The sequence below is a fragment of the Melopsittacus undulatus genome, chromosome 3 (genome assembly GCF_012275295.1).
Source record: "Melopsittacus undulatus isolate bMelUnd1 chromosome 3, bMelUnd1.mat.Z, whole genome shotgun sequence".
NCBI classification, from domain to species: Eukaryota; Metazoa; Chordata; class Aves; order Psittaciformes; family Psittaculidae; genus Melopsittacus; species Melopsittacus undulatus.
The window spans coordinates 38,751,931-38,768,391 of record NC_047529.1 but is presented as its reverse complement, the minus strand read 5'-3'; the positions used below and the strand labels follow the sequence as shown (position 1 = coordinate 38,768,391).

At 39.2% G+C, this 16,461-nt stretch overlaps 1 protein-coding gene across 3 annotated transcripts in view; it reads left to right on the top strand.

Moving 5' to 3' along the window:
- The window catches only part of DST (dystonin), a 292,205-nt gene that overhangs the window by 99,751 nt on the left and 175,993 nt on the right, over positions 1 to 16,461 (top strand). For all 3 annotated transcript variants that reach the window (XM_005153188.3, XM_034060386.1, XM_034060385.1), the window contains 3 exons: positions 5,735 to 5,824; positions 8,698 to 8,775; positions 11,366 to 11,458. In XM_005153188.3, the coding sequence (XP_005153245.2) occupies positions 5,735 to 5,824; positions 8,698 to 8,775; positions 11,366 to 11,458 (261 nt within the window). The remainder of the gene's footprint in view (positions 1 to 5,734; positions 5,825 to 8,697; positions 8,776 to 11,365; positions 11,459 to 16,461) is intronic.

The window sequence follows — 16,461 nt, the reverse complement described above, 5'->3', positions numbered from 1 at the left end:
TTAACTATCTGTGTCTATTATCTTGAAGAAAAGCTTTTTACTGCAGTTGAAGTGAATGGGAGTCTTTAGGGATCTTTTTTCCATAGGCATTGAATCAGGTTCTTGAAGAATAAACTTGAAGTTTATTGTGCAGCTTGCGGTGGCCTTGTGCCAACTGTCGCTTGGACTTATCAGTGACCTCAGTGGTAATTAAGGCCTGACTCTTTTTTCCCAAACACACCCCTTACAGTTCTAACTTTTGAGCCCTGGCCCATTTTCCTCTGGAAAAGCAGTAATGCTTTATGTGTGTGCTAGGCATTTAATTAACTTAGCTTCCAGAAGCGAGGAGCACAGTGCTTGAAAAGACTTTCCCAGGCTATGTGGTCTGAAAAAGCCTCTGTTGGATCCATAATATTGTAATTCTTGTTAATGCCTGGGGATGCCACTGATTTTATAAAGGCTTGTCAGCTGAATATCAGTTATTCAAAATAAATGTGAATCAGATTTCTTTCTTCTTTCTCCTCTTCTGGAAACTGTATGAAAAAGTCTGATTTGGCATGTTCTCATAACGATCAGCTCAGCTTAATTATAACATAGGTAAGGAAACTCCTGATGTTTTAAGAAAGGTTCTTGATGCCAATAGTCTGTTTCCTCACCCTGTAAATATGGATAATTTTGCAAGTGTGTGAGCATAAAATTCTGCCTTGTTTCTGAGCCCTGCAGCCTGCCACAGTGGTTGCCTCACCTCCCTCAGGGAGTTCCTGATGGCCTCCGGTACATGGGAGTTACTTCTAGTTATTCCTGCTTGATCTAATTATATATTCTCTCCTGCCCTTTTACCCGACTTCAGATTCTGCAGCACATTAATGTTTGCTTCTGCTCCTTCCTCCACTATTTCAGTCCAGAAGGTGGTCCCTTGCATTTTAGGTACTGGTCTGGAGCATGCAGTACACTAACATGAATCTCAGTGATGTCTTTCTACATGTATGCTGGGTGTGCACTGCTGTATACACAGAAAGGGCCACAACCCTATTTTCCTGCCACATTTACTGCTGAATTAAGAAAAGTTTGTGATTCTTCCATGTTATCATAGAATCCTAAACTAGTTTGGGCTGGAAGAGACATTTAAAGGTCATCCCATTTAACACCCCTGATACAAGCAGACATCTTCAACTAGGGTTCCTCAGAGCCCTGCCCAACCTGTTTCCAGGGATGGGGCATCTACAGTGTCCCACCACCCTCATTGTAAAAAAAATGTTTCTTCCTTCTATCTAATCTAAATTTGCTCCCTTTTAGTTTAAAACACCTCTTGTCCTCTCACAACAGGTGCTAGTAGATGTATGGCAGTGCTAGAGAGAGCAACCTTCCTACTTTATTCCAGCCTGTGTGTCTTCTCTCTATCCTTTTCAATACCGAGCTTGTTTTGTTTGCAGAAGCAGAAGGGACCCTCCGTTTCCTTTTGCCCATGCAACAATAAACAGCCTCTGGTTTTATTGTGTAAAACTCTAGATTTTGTTCCAGTATCAGCACAAAACAACTAATAATATCAAGAAAAATTACAACAAACAAGCTTGCTGTGGAAGATGGCTTGCTATTTGCTGTGACTCATGGCAAAAACGGAGATCACTGTGCAGGTTCAGTTCCCTAAATATGGACATCTAGGGCTGTTTTTGCTGTGTAAGGGTATTCAGGACAGACATGGGTGGGGGACTGGCCAGCAGGACTTAAGCAAGCCTTCATGCTTCTGGAGAAGGAGGTGGAGGCCAAATGGCATACTCCCTAAACATAAAGCAGCCCTAAAGGTGTGTGCCCAGGCAGCTGAATTATGTTTTTGTTCTTTGTCGGTGGGAAGGAGTCCCAAGCAAACTGAAGGTAGTGGTGACAGGTTTGCTGTGATGCCAGCCTGCAGAGGAGGAAGCCAAGCCTGGCGGGCCAGGCTTTAACTGCAGAAGCAGAATGGAATGGTACGTGAGGTTGGAACCGATAGCAACTTGATTGTAAGGACAACCAGATGTGTCAGCTGAACTGTATGATAAAACTATGTGAGTTATGCGGAGTGTTAGGTTGCTAGCTTTGGGAGGCAGCAGCCATCTTCACAGTCTTTTGTTTCTCGAGTGCCTATTATGCTGCTGTTTGGGGGCAAGACTGCAGCCCTGTGGCTGCTACTGTTTTAAAAGCTGTTTTTTACTAGTGATAGTGCAGGTTCACCAAGGCAATAGATTGCAAAGCTTAATTTTATGGGAGAAGCATGATATCAAAATATTTCATGCTCATGTCAAGGGAGATGGGAGTTTTCCTTACCACAAACATTACAGTATACCTGCCAGGGGATGATGATTAGAAGATGAATCACTTTTCAAACAGTGCTTCAGATTCTCCCTCTCTCCTTTTGACTGATGCAGCCACTTTGCTTCTCTTGTTATTTGTCAGATGCCTCTCAGCCATACAGTATCTCCCACATCTTCCTTAAAGAATCTCTTCTCATGCCCAAATTATCAAAGCTACCACACTCACGTGGGCATATTGCAAAAACCTGCCTGAGGCAGCATGTAACCTACTTCGCACGTGGACCTTGCAAAATGTAGGGCTGACAAATCTGCAGTTTGATTGTAAAGCCACAAGAACTGTTGTGAAATGCCATGGGGCTCTGCAGGTCCCACAGGTCCATCCAGGGACTCCCATGTGCATTTAGTACTTGAGGTACTATGTGTTCCAAAGGAACCCAAATGTGGCAGCAGAACAGTGATGAAATAGTAATACTAGTTTCTTGTGAGTTTAGAGATCTAAGAATTCATTATATATGCTGAGAGGCAAGACCTGGCTAAGTGTTAGCTAGAGAGGAATGATTTTCACAAGCTTTTTCTCAAGTGCAGAGAAGTGTAGGATCTCTCGGGAAGCACAAGATACTCTTTTTGAAAATAGGTGATCTGCTGTTTTGAATGAATATGCTTGCTGCACATCAGTTGCCCAAATACTTCGTTTTAGGTGTACATCTGCTGCTCAAAGTATTGGAGGAAATTCCTTATTATGTCATCCTGTACCAGCATACCAACGTAGTATGTCCTACATAATTAATCCTCATGGTAGTTGTCAGACAATGGAAGATCTAAGACAGACATCTAAGGAGTACTGCTGGTTTTCTTGTTTTGACAGCTCTATGCCACCTTCTTCATACACAGGATGAGTTCATCTCTGAAGCATCTGTGATTTCTGGAAAGATAAGCTGGGGAAGATAGTTGTCTCTGTAATACTTTGGAAACCTCAGAGAATGAGAAACAAACAGAAGGTCAATAAATGTGTGTTGTGAGAGACAGACCAGCAGGATAACAAAATAATCCAGAAGGATTACAAAACTATCCTTCATCTAATGGAAAATAAAAGTAACAGATTAGAAATGGCAGTATTTTCTCATCCTACTATTCAGATACATGCACATTGGGCAACTCCTGTGACTTCTATGTTGAAAAGAGTGTAGGCATTGGCTTGGGGCTGCACAGATAGTTCTGCTGTGCTGGTGCAGTGACTTTTATATGTAGACCTCCTTCCTCTGTCCTTTAACCCAGTATCCTCCCATGCTTCTGGTCATCAGCCTGTGCTCTTGATCTGCTCTGGCCTGGGATTCTACTCTCCTAAAGGAAGTAGAGAATGTCACATTGTGGCTGATGGGGTAGCGAGGAGTGGGGAACCCTCTGCAGGGCTTTCTTGTAAAGAAAACTTGCCTGCTTTTGTTGAAAAGAGTTTGGCACTCAGTTTGACATAGTTCTTTGAATAGCAAAATAAAAAGTCACAGTTGTTTTGGGTTAAAAATTAAAGACCCTTGTGGTTTTCATCTTTTAAGTGCTTAGCATAATCAAATTTCATATCAGGGATTTTAATTGTATCTCCATGGCTTCCCTTCTCCTTCTTTCCACCACTGATGTAGTAAGAAAACATCTGTTCTGTTTCTTTGCTCAGCTTAACAGTCCTTCAGTATTACCAGAGAATTTTTCTTTTGGTTCTTTCTTTTTTTAAGTGAGTTGTTTACAGGATTATATATTTTTTTAAATTGCAGTTTAAGTTATATTATTTTGCATATATGTGTGTGAGTGTGTAAAGCTGTGTATGAGTACTGGTATGTAACTTGACTATGTATATGCAGAGTCTGTATAAATGTTTTGGGAAATATCAGTTGTAATTCCTTATGGAACAGTCTTGTAGATGACTTGTTCTGGCTAGTCTTCAGCACAAGCATAATATGCTCTGATGTTATTCTCAATTAAGATGTTGATCTTTGTGAAAACAGATTCCAGGGTAATTTCCTATTTAAAAGTTTAAGTAAGAAAACTTGAACTAAAAAGCATTTATGAAGCTACTCACTGGTATGGAGACCATTATTTATTCAACAGGATGGATCTAGAAATTCCCCTGAAAGGGAAAGAGAGATATTGTATGAACCTGATGATCGGGGTTTATTCCTACTGCCCTTGTCATAAACACAGAAATGTTGGCAGTCAGTTGAGGGTCCCATAGATCTTGTATTTGTAAGTATGGTTCATCTCTGGCAGAGGTAGTAATGTCAGAAGAAATTTCTTATGTTTTATGCTCTGTAAGCTTCAGAGATTTCTGATCTGGTGCCAGGGAACTGACATTAAATTGTAGTTGGAAAGCCCTCAACTACATTAAATTGTAACTGGAAAACCCTCAACCTCTGCCCTGGGTGGAAATGTCAAAATTCTCTGCTTCCAAGAAATGAGGTCCTTTGTTTCATGTTTAAAGAGCAGCTGGCTGAAATTGTGAAGGAAATTTCAGATAAAGTTGTATTTGAGCTAATGCTAAGAAACATGTAGTTTGCCTGTGGACAGACATCTCCCAGCTTTGTTGAGCCTGTCAGAAAAGCTAGAGCTTTCATCTGTCTTGCTTCTCATTACATCTGTTCCTTTCCTCATGGCTGGCCTCACAAGGGCGTGCTGGTTACCAACCCATCTCAACCTGATCTCCTTGAATCAGGTCAGCTGGCAAAAACTGGCCATCTAATTTGGGGGGTACCACAGGAGGGAATCAGTTGGGTTGGTGACTGCTGGTGGTAGAGTACTGCTGAGCTGTGTGGAGTATTAACCTCTGTCACTGGCACAGCTTGTGTGGCTGTGTGTGTCCTTGGCTTCACTAGATCAATCTCATGTCGTATTTCTTTGCTATGGTGGATAAAAGGGATGTGTGAGCTATTGGGAAAACGCACAAAATACTGGGAAATGTGAGGTGACCAAACATGTTAACTGGTAGATGGTATGCTTTTATTAGCAATAAGTTTAAGGCCAGAAAGTGCGTTAACTTTTGGTCTGACTCTGTGAACATGCATACTGATGGTAATATGTACATTTAGTGTATATTTTCGTAATTCATAAAATCTAGCTAGTGTTGTCTCTTAGGGGTTGTTATTTAGGTCAAAATAGGTGGGTATCTGTTATTTAAATTGTCAGATACTGATTTTTTTTCATTGCTATATGAATTCATTACCTATAACTTCATGCTATTTTTTTTCTCCTTTTCAGTAAAATGAAATAAAATGTGATGGAAATGTGTGAGTGTAGACATAGATGTGAATTTTGCCTGTTACAGTTAATTTAGGTTTGTAAATTTGTCATGTAAGAGAATAAATTCAAAAAGCCATTCTGAGACATACCTGAGGTTTGTCCATATATTAAAAAATATGTGTTAATATGAGTGTGAATTCTCAAGTATATCTGAGGATCTTTAATTTTTGTGTTTATCTGTGCAGGTTCGAAAACATGTGAATGACTTGTATGAAGACCTAAGAGATGGACATAACTTGATCTCACTTTTAGAAGTCCTTTCTGGAGACACCTTGGTAAGATTTTTGATCAGAATGCAGTGGTTCCGGTTTGTTACATATACATTTGCTCTGTTAACTCTGCGTATCAACTGCAGGCAGTTTCTTTGATATTTTCCATAATATGTGACTTGATACCAAAGACACAAGTTGTATTTCTTTTGGTAAAATATTCCAGTGTGAATTCTGTGGGGGAATGCAATCTGTTCTCTTCATTTCCTGTGGTCAGTAAGACTTCCTTTCTCAACAGGGTAATGCGCTATTTTTTCTGTTTTTCCTTTTCTTTACAGTTTTCTTTTAACAAGTACTTGATGCTTAATATCCCTTCATGTTAAAGGGAGTAACTTACAAATAACAAGGATAAAATGTCCCTGAAATTGTCTAACACACTCCTCAGGTGTCATTTCCTTTCTTTGTGAGCATTACTTCCCTTGCTTGGTATTTGTTCTCTTCATTATGTTCTTCTTTTCATGCTCTTCTTTTCATTTGTGGTCTGTCTTGTGTTTTTGCTGTCCTGTCTCCTGTTTGTTATATTCATTAGCCAAGAGAGCGAGATTTTTTGAAGACCTTACGGTTGGTGAGTTCAACAGAAGCATGCGCAATTGAACAGCATGAGGATGTGGAGGATGAGGATAAGGGGGTAGGTGCCGACCCCCATAACTGTACTAACGTAGTGTCTGAAGTGTGGTGTCTGCTAATGTGAATTCTTAGTTTGGTGTGCTGCAGTAGTGTGCTGTAGAAAGGACAAAAGAACTCACATTGGTAGACCAGGATACCTATGTTTATGATGGAGGTATGGTAAAGATAAATTTTTATTCAGCCTTTCTGTGAGCAGCTATAACACAAATGTTCCCAATTTCTATTTGTTTTCTTTCATTAAACTGTACAAAACCATGGCACAAATGTGTACTGGACAACATTATCAAGATATGACAAAATAATATTTTTAATAACAAATAGGGAAATACCATAATTCCATTAAGCCAAGATTTTTTTTCACTTGGAAACAGTATTGCCCATATACAAGTAATTTGTACAAAGGCTTGAAGGCTCTTCATTGTGAAGACAGCGGCAGAAAATTGATTTTTCTTAATTCAAAGCACCAGTCTACTCCACCCAAGGTGTATTTGACATAATACTGGATAATATCTTAATATATTTTAATTCAGATATGCAAACATATTTAGAATTTTTCAAGTGTAATAGCTATTTTTGTCAAAGCCGATAGTCAAAGTTACATGACAGTGCTGTGTAGCAGCTACTAAGTGTATGGATTGTTTGCAGGGTTTGTCGTTCTCACAACAAATGCTGAATTACCCTTTCACTGTATTTTAACCATCCAGAAGGGAAATACCTCCTTATGAAGTCCAAAATGCTAAGTGCATGTTAGTCCGAGTGAGCTATTTCATGCCTCTGTAGACCTCGCGTTATCAGCATTTGCTAAAGCAACTTGCTGTCATAGTGTCCAAGCGCCTTCTTTGGCTCCCTGTGTGTTGTGTTGCAGTTGTGATTTCACTGGAATTTGTGTGCTTTTTTTCTGGGGCATAACATAACTCAAAATGCTGCATTTTAGCTGTACATTAGAAAAAAAAATATTTCCCCTCTGAGATGCTGTACCTGAATACATAGATTGGGATTTATTATGCCCTCTTTGTTGTGGAAAACTTAAGTTCCAGGTCTGCAGTCTCTTGTTCCATCCAGGGAGGCTACTTGGTAGCAAGGACTGAAGAACTTTGAATCCTGGGCTATCGGTGTGAAAAATAAGGGGCTAAATAGAAGGTTCTGTAATGGAAATTAAAATCATTTGTGTCTTAGTTTATGCTTCTTATTCAACTCCATTTCTCATGTTTCCTTTTGGCAAGTATCTGATACTCTACAGGGGGGAGAAATGGCGGTTGAGGAAGGCATGGGCTTATCTGTGTGTTTCATAAAGATTGTCTGAGGAAATACTCATATTCATGGCTGATCCTAGCAATTATAGTCTGCTTCAGTTTATTGCTGCCAAAGTTTGTGAAAAATCTGAAATAAGGAAGAATAATAGAAGGATTTGGATGTGATGACATAGATTTAACTGCTTTCCCATTGCTGATCTGTGACAGCTAAGTAAAGTATGGTTTTTCTGTGTGATTCTTCTTCTTGGTGATTTTACACTAACTGCATGCAGTTTTGCCATGTTTCCATTAACACAACACTCATGCTTATTTTGCAGTTTCTTCTTGCTGGTTTTGACTTTGCTTTGAAAAGAATGACTTGCTACTTTTTTTTCATGCTCTATGATGTACTACCCAAGTCAAGAGTTTAAACTTACACTCTAGGGCTGTATATGTTGTATTATTCTGTTTTGGGGAAGGTATTATCTTTATTAGAGGATTTAAACAAAAGATGTATCGCTATCGTAATGATTATGCAGTCTTACTGTAAATAAGCAACATTAAATCAAAAAGTTGCATATAGAGGTAAAGCTTTTCCATCACAGAGTTTACCAGAGCAAAATGAAGGTTCATGACATTACTTATATTTTGCTTTGCTTAATACACTGTGAATCTTTTATAATAATAAACGGCAGTTTAGCATCTGTAGGTAGATTTATGTAGGGACTTTTTTAGCCCTTTTTGCCTTCATAGTATTTAAATGTACCAGGGAAACAGCTATCAGCCTGCATGGATCAAAGTTGCAGTTTGAGAACACTGATCTCTCCTGACATTCACTGTGCTAAAAAATTGTCAACTACAGTTTAAAAAAATAAATAGTTAAAGCACATTTTTCCACCGAAGGTGTTGGCTTCATTAAAACCGCAGAGCTTCACATGTGTGACATGGTATCTTTTAAATCACACTGTTCGTTCTTTTGTCTGACAAGAAAATCTCACAACTATTGTTTTCCAATTTTAGCCCCGGGAAAAAGGTCGGATGCGTTTTCACAGACTCCAGAACGTCCAAATTGCACTTGACTATTTGAAAAGACGCCAGGTATGGTGAAAAGTTTAATAACTGGTAATGAAAATTTTGTTACCTGTGGCTAATAAATGAGAAATGCGTCCTGCTTGGTCCTTTATGCTTGCTGTAATTAGCTGCTGGTGTAGGCTCAGCTTGATCTCATGCTTGGCAAAGGTAACTTTACACCACCCTTCTCTGAGCAATAATATCAACACACTCCATGTTGTATATGATGCTAAAGAGAAAATTATGGGTTCAGATCTTTGGGAGTTGCTTGTAGTAAAGTTAACTATCTTCCATGCTCCCAGGCACTAGATGGTATGCGGTTGTGTTCACAACCTAATTTTTAGTGCAAAGTGCAGATTCAAAGCAATTAGAACCTTGTATGGGAGTTCCTTGTTTTGATTATATTTATTTTGGGAAAACTTTCTCGAGCCTTGATCCTGATGAAAGAAAAACTGGTGCCCTAGAGAGGCAACAGAGCCACCTGTGGAAGAGTCAGGCTTAATTTCACTTGTATTTGCTTTAAGCCAAACACTTGAAATGCACAATGCTGGGTGGTTTTCTGTTGCTGTGTCTTTCTGCTCTTAAATTTCTTTTAAGCATTTACAGTTCTTGCTTTCTCCTTTACGAACAGCAATATTAAAAAATGTCTGAAGCATGGAAGGAAAAACTGTACGTCACTATCCATCCCACCCAAATGAACTGATGCTGGAAACCTGCTCCCTGATCAGTTGATCTTTATTGATTTTTAAATTTTACTTGCTACTTAAAAAGTCTGAAAAACTGTAAGGTGGCACCCCACAAACAGAGACTTAATTTGGTTATAAAACCAGGTGTCTTTTCATATTTTGAGCAAAATTGCAAACTGTCTTTTGGATCAGTGATGGGATATGTGTGCACTGAGAATTCAATCCTGCTTTGCTGGTTTCAAAGCGAACTTTTCATGTTAACCTATGTGAGCCATAGAACAAATAGAAAGGATAGCTACTTGAAATACCAGTCACAGCAGCATTTTTATGCAGCAAGACCTCTGGACAGGCTGCACCATGCCTTATTTATGCACAACAGATGGTGTATGTTAAGATGCAGGAGATGCAGGATCAGGTCATCTTCATGTTTACGAATGTGCATGTGTTACTGGGAACTGTGGGTCTCCATCATCTGCCATTGGTTGTGATCTGAGTCTTTTTGTACTCTTCTTAAGCTCACAGTTTTGTAAACATGGCTGTACTCCACTGTACAGAATGCTTGTAGGGCTTTGGCTGTCTTGGCAAGTTGCCACTGGGACTTGCATTTGATAAAGGTTTCATCCTCCTGTTAGGTGTTTCTAAACTGTATTTATGAAGTAACTTGCTCAGGTTGGCTGTATAACCTCCAAACACAATGCTTTATTGTGATTGTAAGGCAGAGAGACCCCATATGTTGATAATTTTGAAGCCTGACTTGGAAAGCAAAAACCCAAAGGCAAGCCATGTTTGACTGTCAAATAAAACATATTTAAGAAGTATGTTAAATAAGACAGTTTTGACAAATATGTCAAGATAGTTTTGCCAAACACAAACAGTTTTATAATGCAGTGGGAGGAGGACATTTGGATTTGGTTTTAATTTCTGTTTTTTGAACCGTGCAATATTCTGTCTTCCAAAGAGTGGTTTTGGTTTGGTGGTGTCCTCTCCCTGCCCCCAGTAAAAATTAAGATTATGTGTGCAGATCAAAAGCAAGACATGCCTTTGCTTGCTCGGTTGATAGCAGGATATATGTTAAAAAACATATGCATGTAACTTTGCTAACATAAGCAAAAAATGCCTTTTAACTGAGTCATCTTTATTTGCTAGGCTATATGGATCCATAATAACATATAGAGAAATTAAACTTAGTGAAACAAGACAAATAGAATTATTGATCTCAGTCTGGATGTAAGTTTATAGGAGTGACAATACTCAGCCTTTGTTTTAATCCTGTTAACCATTGCATGTTTGTAGTATTGTGAATGAGTACAGCAGCAGAAGTGGGAATAATTGTAAACCATTGGTTGTCAAGGCCAGGTTGGATGAAGCCTTGGGTGATATGATTTAGTGTGAGGTGTCCCTGCCCATGGCAGGGGGGTTGGGACTAGATGATATTAAGGTCTTTTCCAACCCTAACTATTCTACGATTCTATGATTTGAATGTGATACTAAATCCTTGGTTTTGTCAAGCCAGACTGTTGTGTTTTAGCAGACCAGTTCTACAGCTGAATCCCTCCTCTGGTGCTGGAAAGTGTGGGGAGAATAAAGTGATAGCTTCCCAGGTCTGAGCAGTGCCTTGAGACTGATGCACCAGTTACAGATCACCGTATTCTTGTCCTTTCTCCTTCTGTCAAGGACTGAGGTGAAGGGTAGTTGTCACAGGGAGTGGATCTGCTGGTGTAGTGACAGCTGAGACATTTTCTCAGGTCAGTGGGAGAGGGCAGTTTCTGGAAGGCTGCAGACAGCCAGAGTGCAATTCCTTTCTGCTTTTGAGAATTAAAAAATCCAACAGAGTAGGCTCAGGCAGTGACTAATGTACCTTTTACAGTCACACCTGTGTAACATGCTATATTTATTTCAACTTTCTATGTATTTTCTTTCCACAATGGCAGGTGAAACTGGTTAACATCAGGAATGATGACATAACAGATGGGAATCCCAAATTGACTTTGGGGTTGATATGGACCATAATTTTGCACTTTCAGGTAAGCCTAGTTTTGCTTGACAGCATGTTCTTGGTCAGATTCTTGCGCAGAATATGATGAATGTGTCAACTTAGGGTTCCATATAGACTGTGCAGAAATATAGATTATGTTTCTTCTGTAATGTGTATTTGAAGGTTTTGATGATATAACTTATTTCAATATGTAAACTGAGTCTGAAGGCGTTGTTTGTTTCCTAATGTCATGTCCGTGGAGGAAAAGAAAAATCAGTTTTGAATGTCGTTAGGGACAATAGCTGATGTATTCCAACATTTGGACGAACTCTCTTGTTTTATTCTACAGACTTCTTTCGATAAGTATTAAGATACATTAAAAAGTTTAAAACCTTTTTTTTTTTCATTCCGGATCTGAATTTCTCTGCTGATAGGAGTATTTTAGCAAGCACAACTCAGCCTTTTTAAGCAGTTCATAACACTTCAGCCCTTGTTTTTAGACTAGTGATGGTAACGCGGGTCACACTAGGTGGCACTCTGGTTGTTGTACACTGGTGTTATTGTGTACAGTATAATGCAGCCTTACAGTGTGTGGTGTTATATTTCTCCTCAAAATGAGGCTTTCATAATGGCTGTGGCTGTAGATGATGTAATTCAGATGGCAGATAATTCCCATTTAGTGACTGCAGCATTGTTAGTGATGAACTCCCTGCTGTGGAAGCATTTTAAATGATCAGCAAATTACATGATCATACAGAAAAAAACATGGTTTACTTAGGAGTATCCCACACTGGATTTATGACTGGGAAAACTTTTTTTTTTAAAAAAGCCTCCAATAAGGCAGGTAGAATCTAATTTGCTTTTCTGCAAATCCTAATGAGGAACAGAAAGACATGAATAGAGCCAGCATGGCCCTGGTCTAAATAGGGAGCACAGCTTAGCCCAGGCCAGTGCACAGGGTAAAGGAGAAATCACTAACTGCTCACGATTGGTAAGGACCTGAAATGCCCTCAGCTCTCCCTTGTCATGTCAGTCTTTGCTCCCACATGGTTATATGGAGAAAGAAGTCTGGGCTTAAATATATTTAAGCATGACCCATGGAATTAGACAGTGATTGAATGTTGCTGCATTTTAAGAAATAAAGATAATTAACAACTTATTAATAGAAGCTATTAGTGGAAGTGAAATCTTTACTTGATGCGTGTTTTCTTTCTACACCTGATTATTTTTTTGAAGGATGAAGTTGTTAGTTTTTCTTTCTAGCTGAAGCAGAGGACATCTGACACAATTTTGGGTGCTTATAAAAAGTGATGTAATTTAGCATTACAACTATAAACTAACGTTACTAGTTGTAAAAGAAGGAAAAACATTTATATAACAGTAACTAATTAGGTGATATGATGCAACAAGGATTTTCCACTCTGAGGTAGCCACCTCCATATGAAATCCTTTGAAACATTTAAATTGTAGCTGAAGCAAACTTACTTAACTTTGTCCTGACCTCCAATAACTAGTAACTAAATATCTACTAATATGGTGCAGATCTGCCAGAACAGTACAGAATATTTCAGGTGGAAGGGACCTACAACAATCATCTTGTGCAACTGCCTGACCAATTCAGGACTGACCAAAAGCTAAAGTATGTTGTTAAGTTGTTAAGAGGCATTGTTCAAATGCCTCTTAAACAGTGACAGGTCTGGGACATAGATCACCTCTCTAGGCAGCCTGTTCCAGTGTTTGACCACCCTAAAGAAATGTTTCCACAAGTAGTGGTTCTTGTACTAAATAATAAGCCTTATTACTAAATATGAAATAACTGAATAACAGGATTTAAAAAAAAAATCGTCTTTTTTTCCTATTAATGTCTGCAGTACCTACACTGAATCCAAAAGGGATTTGTAAAGTGATCTAGGAGACACCCTCTGCGCTAATCTGTGCTAGTCTGGCATTTGCTTGTATGCCACTACTTTTGAAATATAAGGCGACTTGGTCTCATTGACACCTGTATACAGCCAATTTGGATTCAGAATGTATAATGCATTTCCAAAGAGTGTGCATACACTTCACACATTTTTTTGGCTTCACTTAGATTATGAATGAGGGAAAAATCTGAACAGAAAAGACTAACAGCAGTCTTCACAAAGGGATGAAGCTTCATGATAACAACTGTTTATGCATGGAGTAATCCTGTAGATATTGGTAAAGTTGTGATGAGATTAAATTTGAAATTAAGACACCTAAATCCAGATGCTTATGGGGAGCTGTGTTTATATGCGTTGTGTTTAAATTGTCCATATAATCTGATAATCTGAATGATAAAGGTTTAGTCTACAGAGCCAGTGTAGCCTAGAGGGTGAGTCAACTAGCCAGCTACTAGAGACTCATTCATTTTACTAAACATAAGCATCTCTGTTGTTGGAAATGTATGAGACACCCATGTAAGTATGAGAAATATGATGTAGGTCTTATGGGAAGCCCACTATTATCTGGGAAGACACAGATCAGGCAGGATAAACTGCAATTTAAATGTTGGTAAAGATGTTCAGCAACAGATTTGAGGCCTAGCCAATACAGTGGGTGGGGTTGGTGGAGCACATCAGATCACTTGCAGTAAAAGCATAGAGCACCTACGGAATTGTTCAGGTGTCTAGCATAAGTACTTACTGTGATCTGAGGTTACACATCATATCTAGTAACATATGCAGTGAGAAGGAAGCTTCCTTAGGTCCTGTGGGGTATATGCCATCTGCATGGAGATTATCTCGGATAGTTTTGAGTTCTAGTCAGTTGACTTTCTTCTTGTGTCTCTACTTTAGGGTGTGAAACATTGCTGTTGATGCGTTGATTTTACTAACTAGATCTCCAGGGTGTTTTAGTTCATAAGACAGGTGGCATCTGAGTAACATCTGAGGTGTGCCAGACTATCCAGCACACACATGTGGAGTTCTTTGATGAAATACCAGAAGTATGAGAGACCTATGCTCTTCCAGACCTGCAGCTGGAGATCAGTTGGTATATAGCTGAATATTTCAAAGAGCTCTAGAAGCCCGTATTTAGTAAACTAAATCCTGGCTCCACCGGAAAAGGTGGTCTCTTCAAGACCTAGCCATAATTTTAACATGTAGACACATATGTTAGGGTGTCTTAATCTGAACTATTCTTTAAATTTTCCCAGCATTTGCAGAAGTAGTTAATTTTGTAGTGAGTGTAAGGAGCTGTTCCCTGGGTGATGTTACTGCCTCTGCTCCATCATTTATGTCTGTTCTAATAACAGTGCAACCTTGGAAGTAGTCAAGATGCCAGGTATTTTTTTGGCTGTTGTCGTGGTTTAAAACCCCACCTCAGTCTCCCGCAGTACCACACACCCCCTTTCCCCCCCCCCCCCCCACCTCCCCACTCCCAGAGAGATGGGGAGGAGAACCGGAGGAATACAACTCCCACGGATTGAGATAAAACCAATCCAGCAATTAAGGTATAACACAAATCACTACTGCTACCACTAACAAATCAATGTTAGAGGAAATAAACAAGGAGAGAGAATACAATAACACCAGCCGAAACAAGCCCAACCTGGAAGAGAGCTAACCCCCCCCCTTCCAGCCAGCTTCCAGTTACCTCCCCGAGCGTGATGTGCTATGGTATGGAATACCTCCCCAACTAGCCCAGGCCAGGCGCCCTATCTCTCCCTCCTCCTCCCTGGCAGAACATGAGCTTAGAAAAGGCCTTGGACAAAACCAAACATTTAAGCAGTAACTCAAAAACATATGCGCCACCAGCAACCGCTCCCAGCCCGAAAGTCAAAACACAGCACTGCACCAGCTACCAGGAAGGAGAAAAAATGATTGCTACTGTTGAACCCATGACAGCTGTTGTTTATGGCTGCTTGTTTCTCTGAGTCATGACACTTAATGATAATATTTCCTCAAAACAGAAAATCCTTCTGAGTACTGGAAGGAATTTAGGAATGATTTAGGGGAAAGACATGATGATCAAAAATGAAAGATGAGATACCTTTGAGGATTATGTTTCTCTTGCATCTGAATTATGCCTAGAGATGGTAACGGCTTTGTGACTTTTTTACCCATGAGTAAATAAATATAAATGTTGTTCTGAGTTATACCACTGACTTTTGCATTTGCACAAGTCCAGAAATTCTTCTGTGTCCAAAGCAATTACATATAAGACACATAAAGGTGGAATGGGAAATCCAGTAGTTTGTTGAGTTGTTAGAAAATAATCTCTTTTGTGGGTATTGAAAATCTCTGAGACATGTATATTATTAGGATTTTAGACAGGCTTTCAGTGTATGCATTTCACATGCTTTTAATATCATGCAGCTTTTAAAAATTCATTTTCTTAATGCAGTAACTAATGTCAGTTATTTTCCTGGCACCTGTAGAGCATGCTAAATCAGATTAGAGTATTCTGTATAATTATAGGCTGTATATATATATATCCAAATTAATACCTGAATGGACTCCTTCTTCAACACCCAGTATATTTCCACTGATGAAACTGGAGATAAGCAGCTACAAATGAAAGCAGATTAGTAACCACAGTTTTAGGAAGATAATGTCTGTGAAAATTGGTGATTGCTTCTTTTCTAACCACTGCAATAATTTTTTATTTAACAAGTGTCAAATATTTAGAATAATCTGCAGTTGGTTGAAAAAAAGCATGACAAAACAAACCAAACACTGCAACTTTAAATTTTCAGGCCTCCAAAATTAGGCCTTTGTGAACTCAGACCTGCAGAAATTTCTGGAGCTTCTAAGTCATGACTCAGTGACTTTTTCCATTTCAGTTTTATCATCATTTTGTAACTCAGGAACTGCCAACTTTTCCTTCCGCTCTCCCAAGCTCTCTGCTGTCAAGCCTCTTTTCAGATGCTGCTTTCTGAGGCTCCGATCAGTAGCGGTTTTGTCCGGATGTTACAGTACAGTTATATCTCTCTGGCCAGATGGGTGCTTTCTGTCAGGCTTCCTTGGGACACATGTAACCTCTTCACATTTCTCCTGTCAGTCAGCAAATACTTTTCTCTTTTTTTTGCTG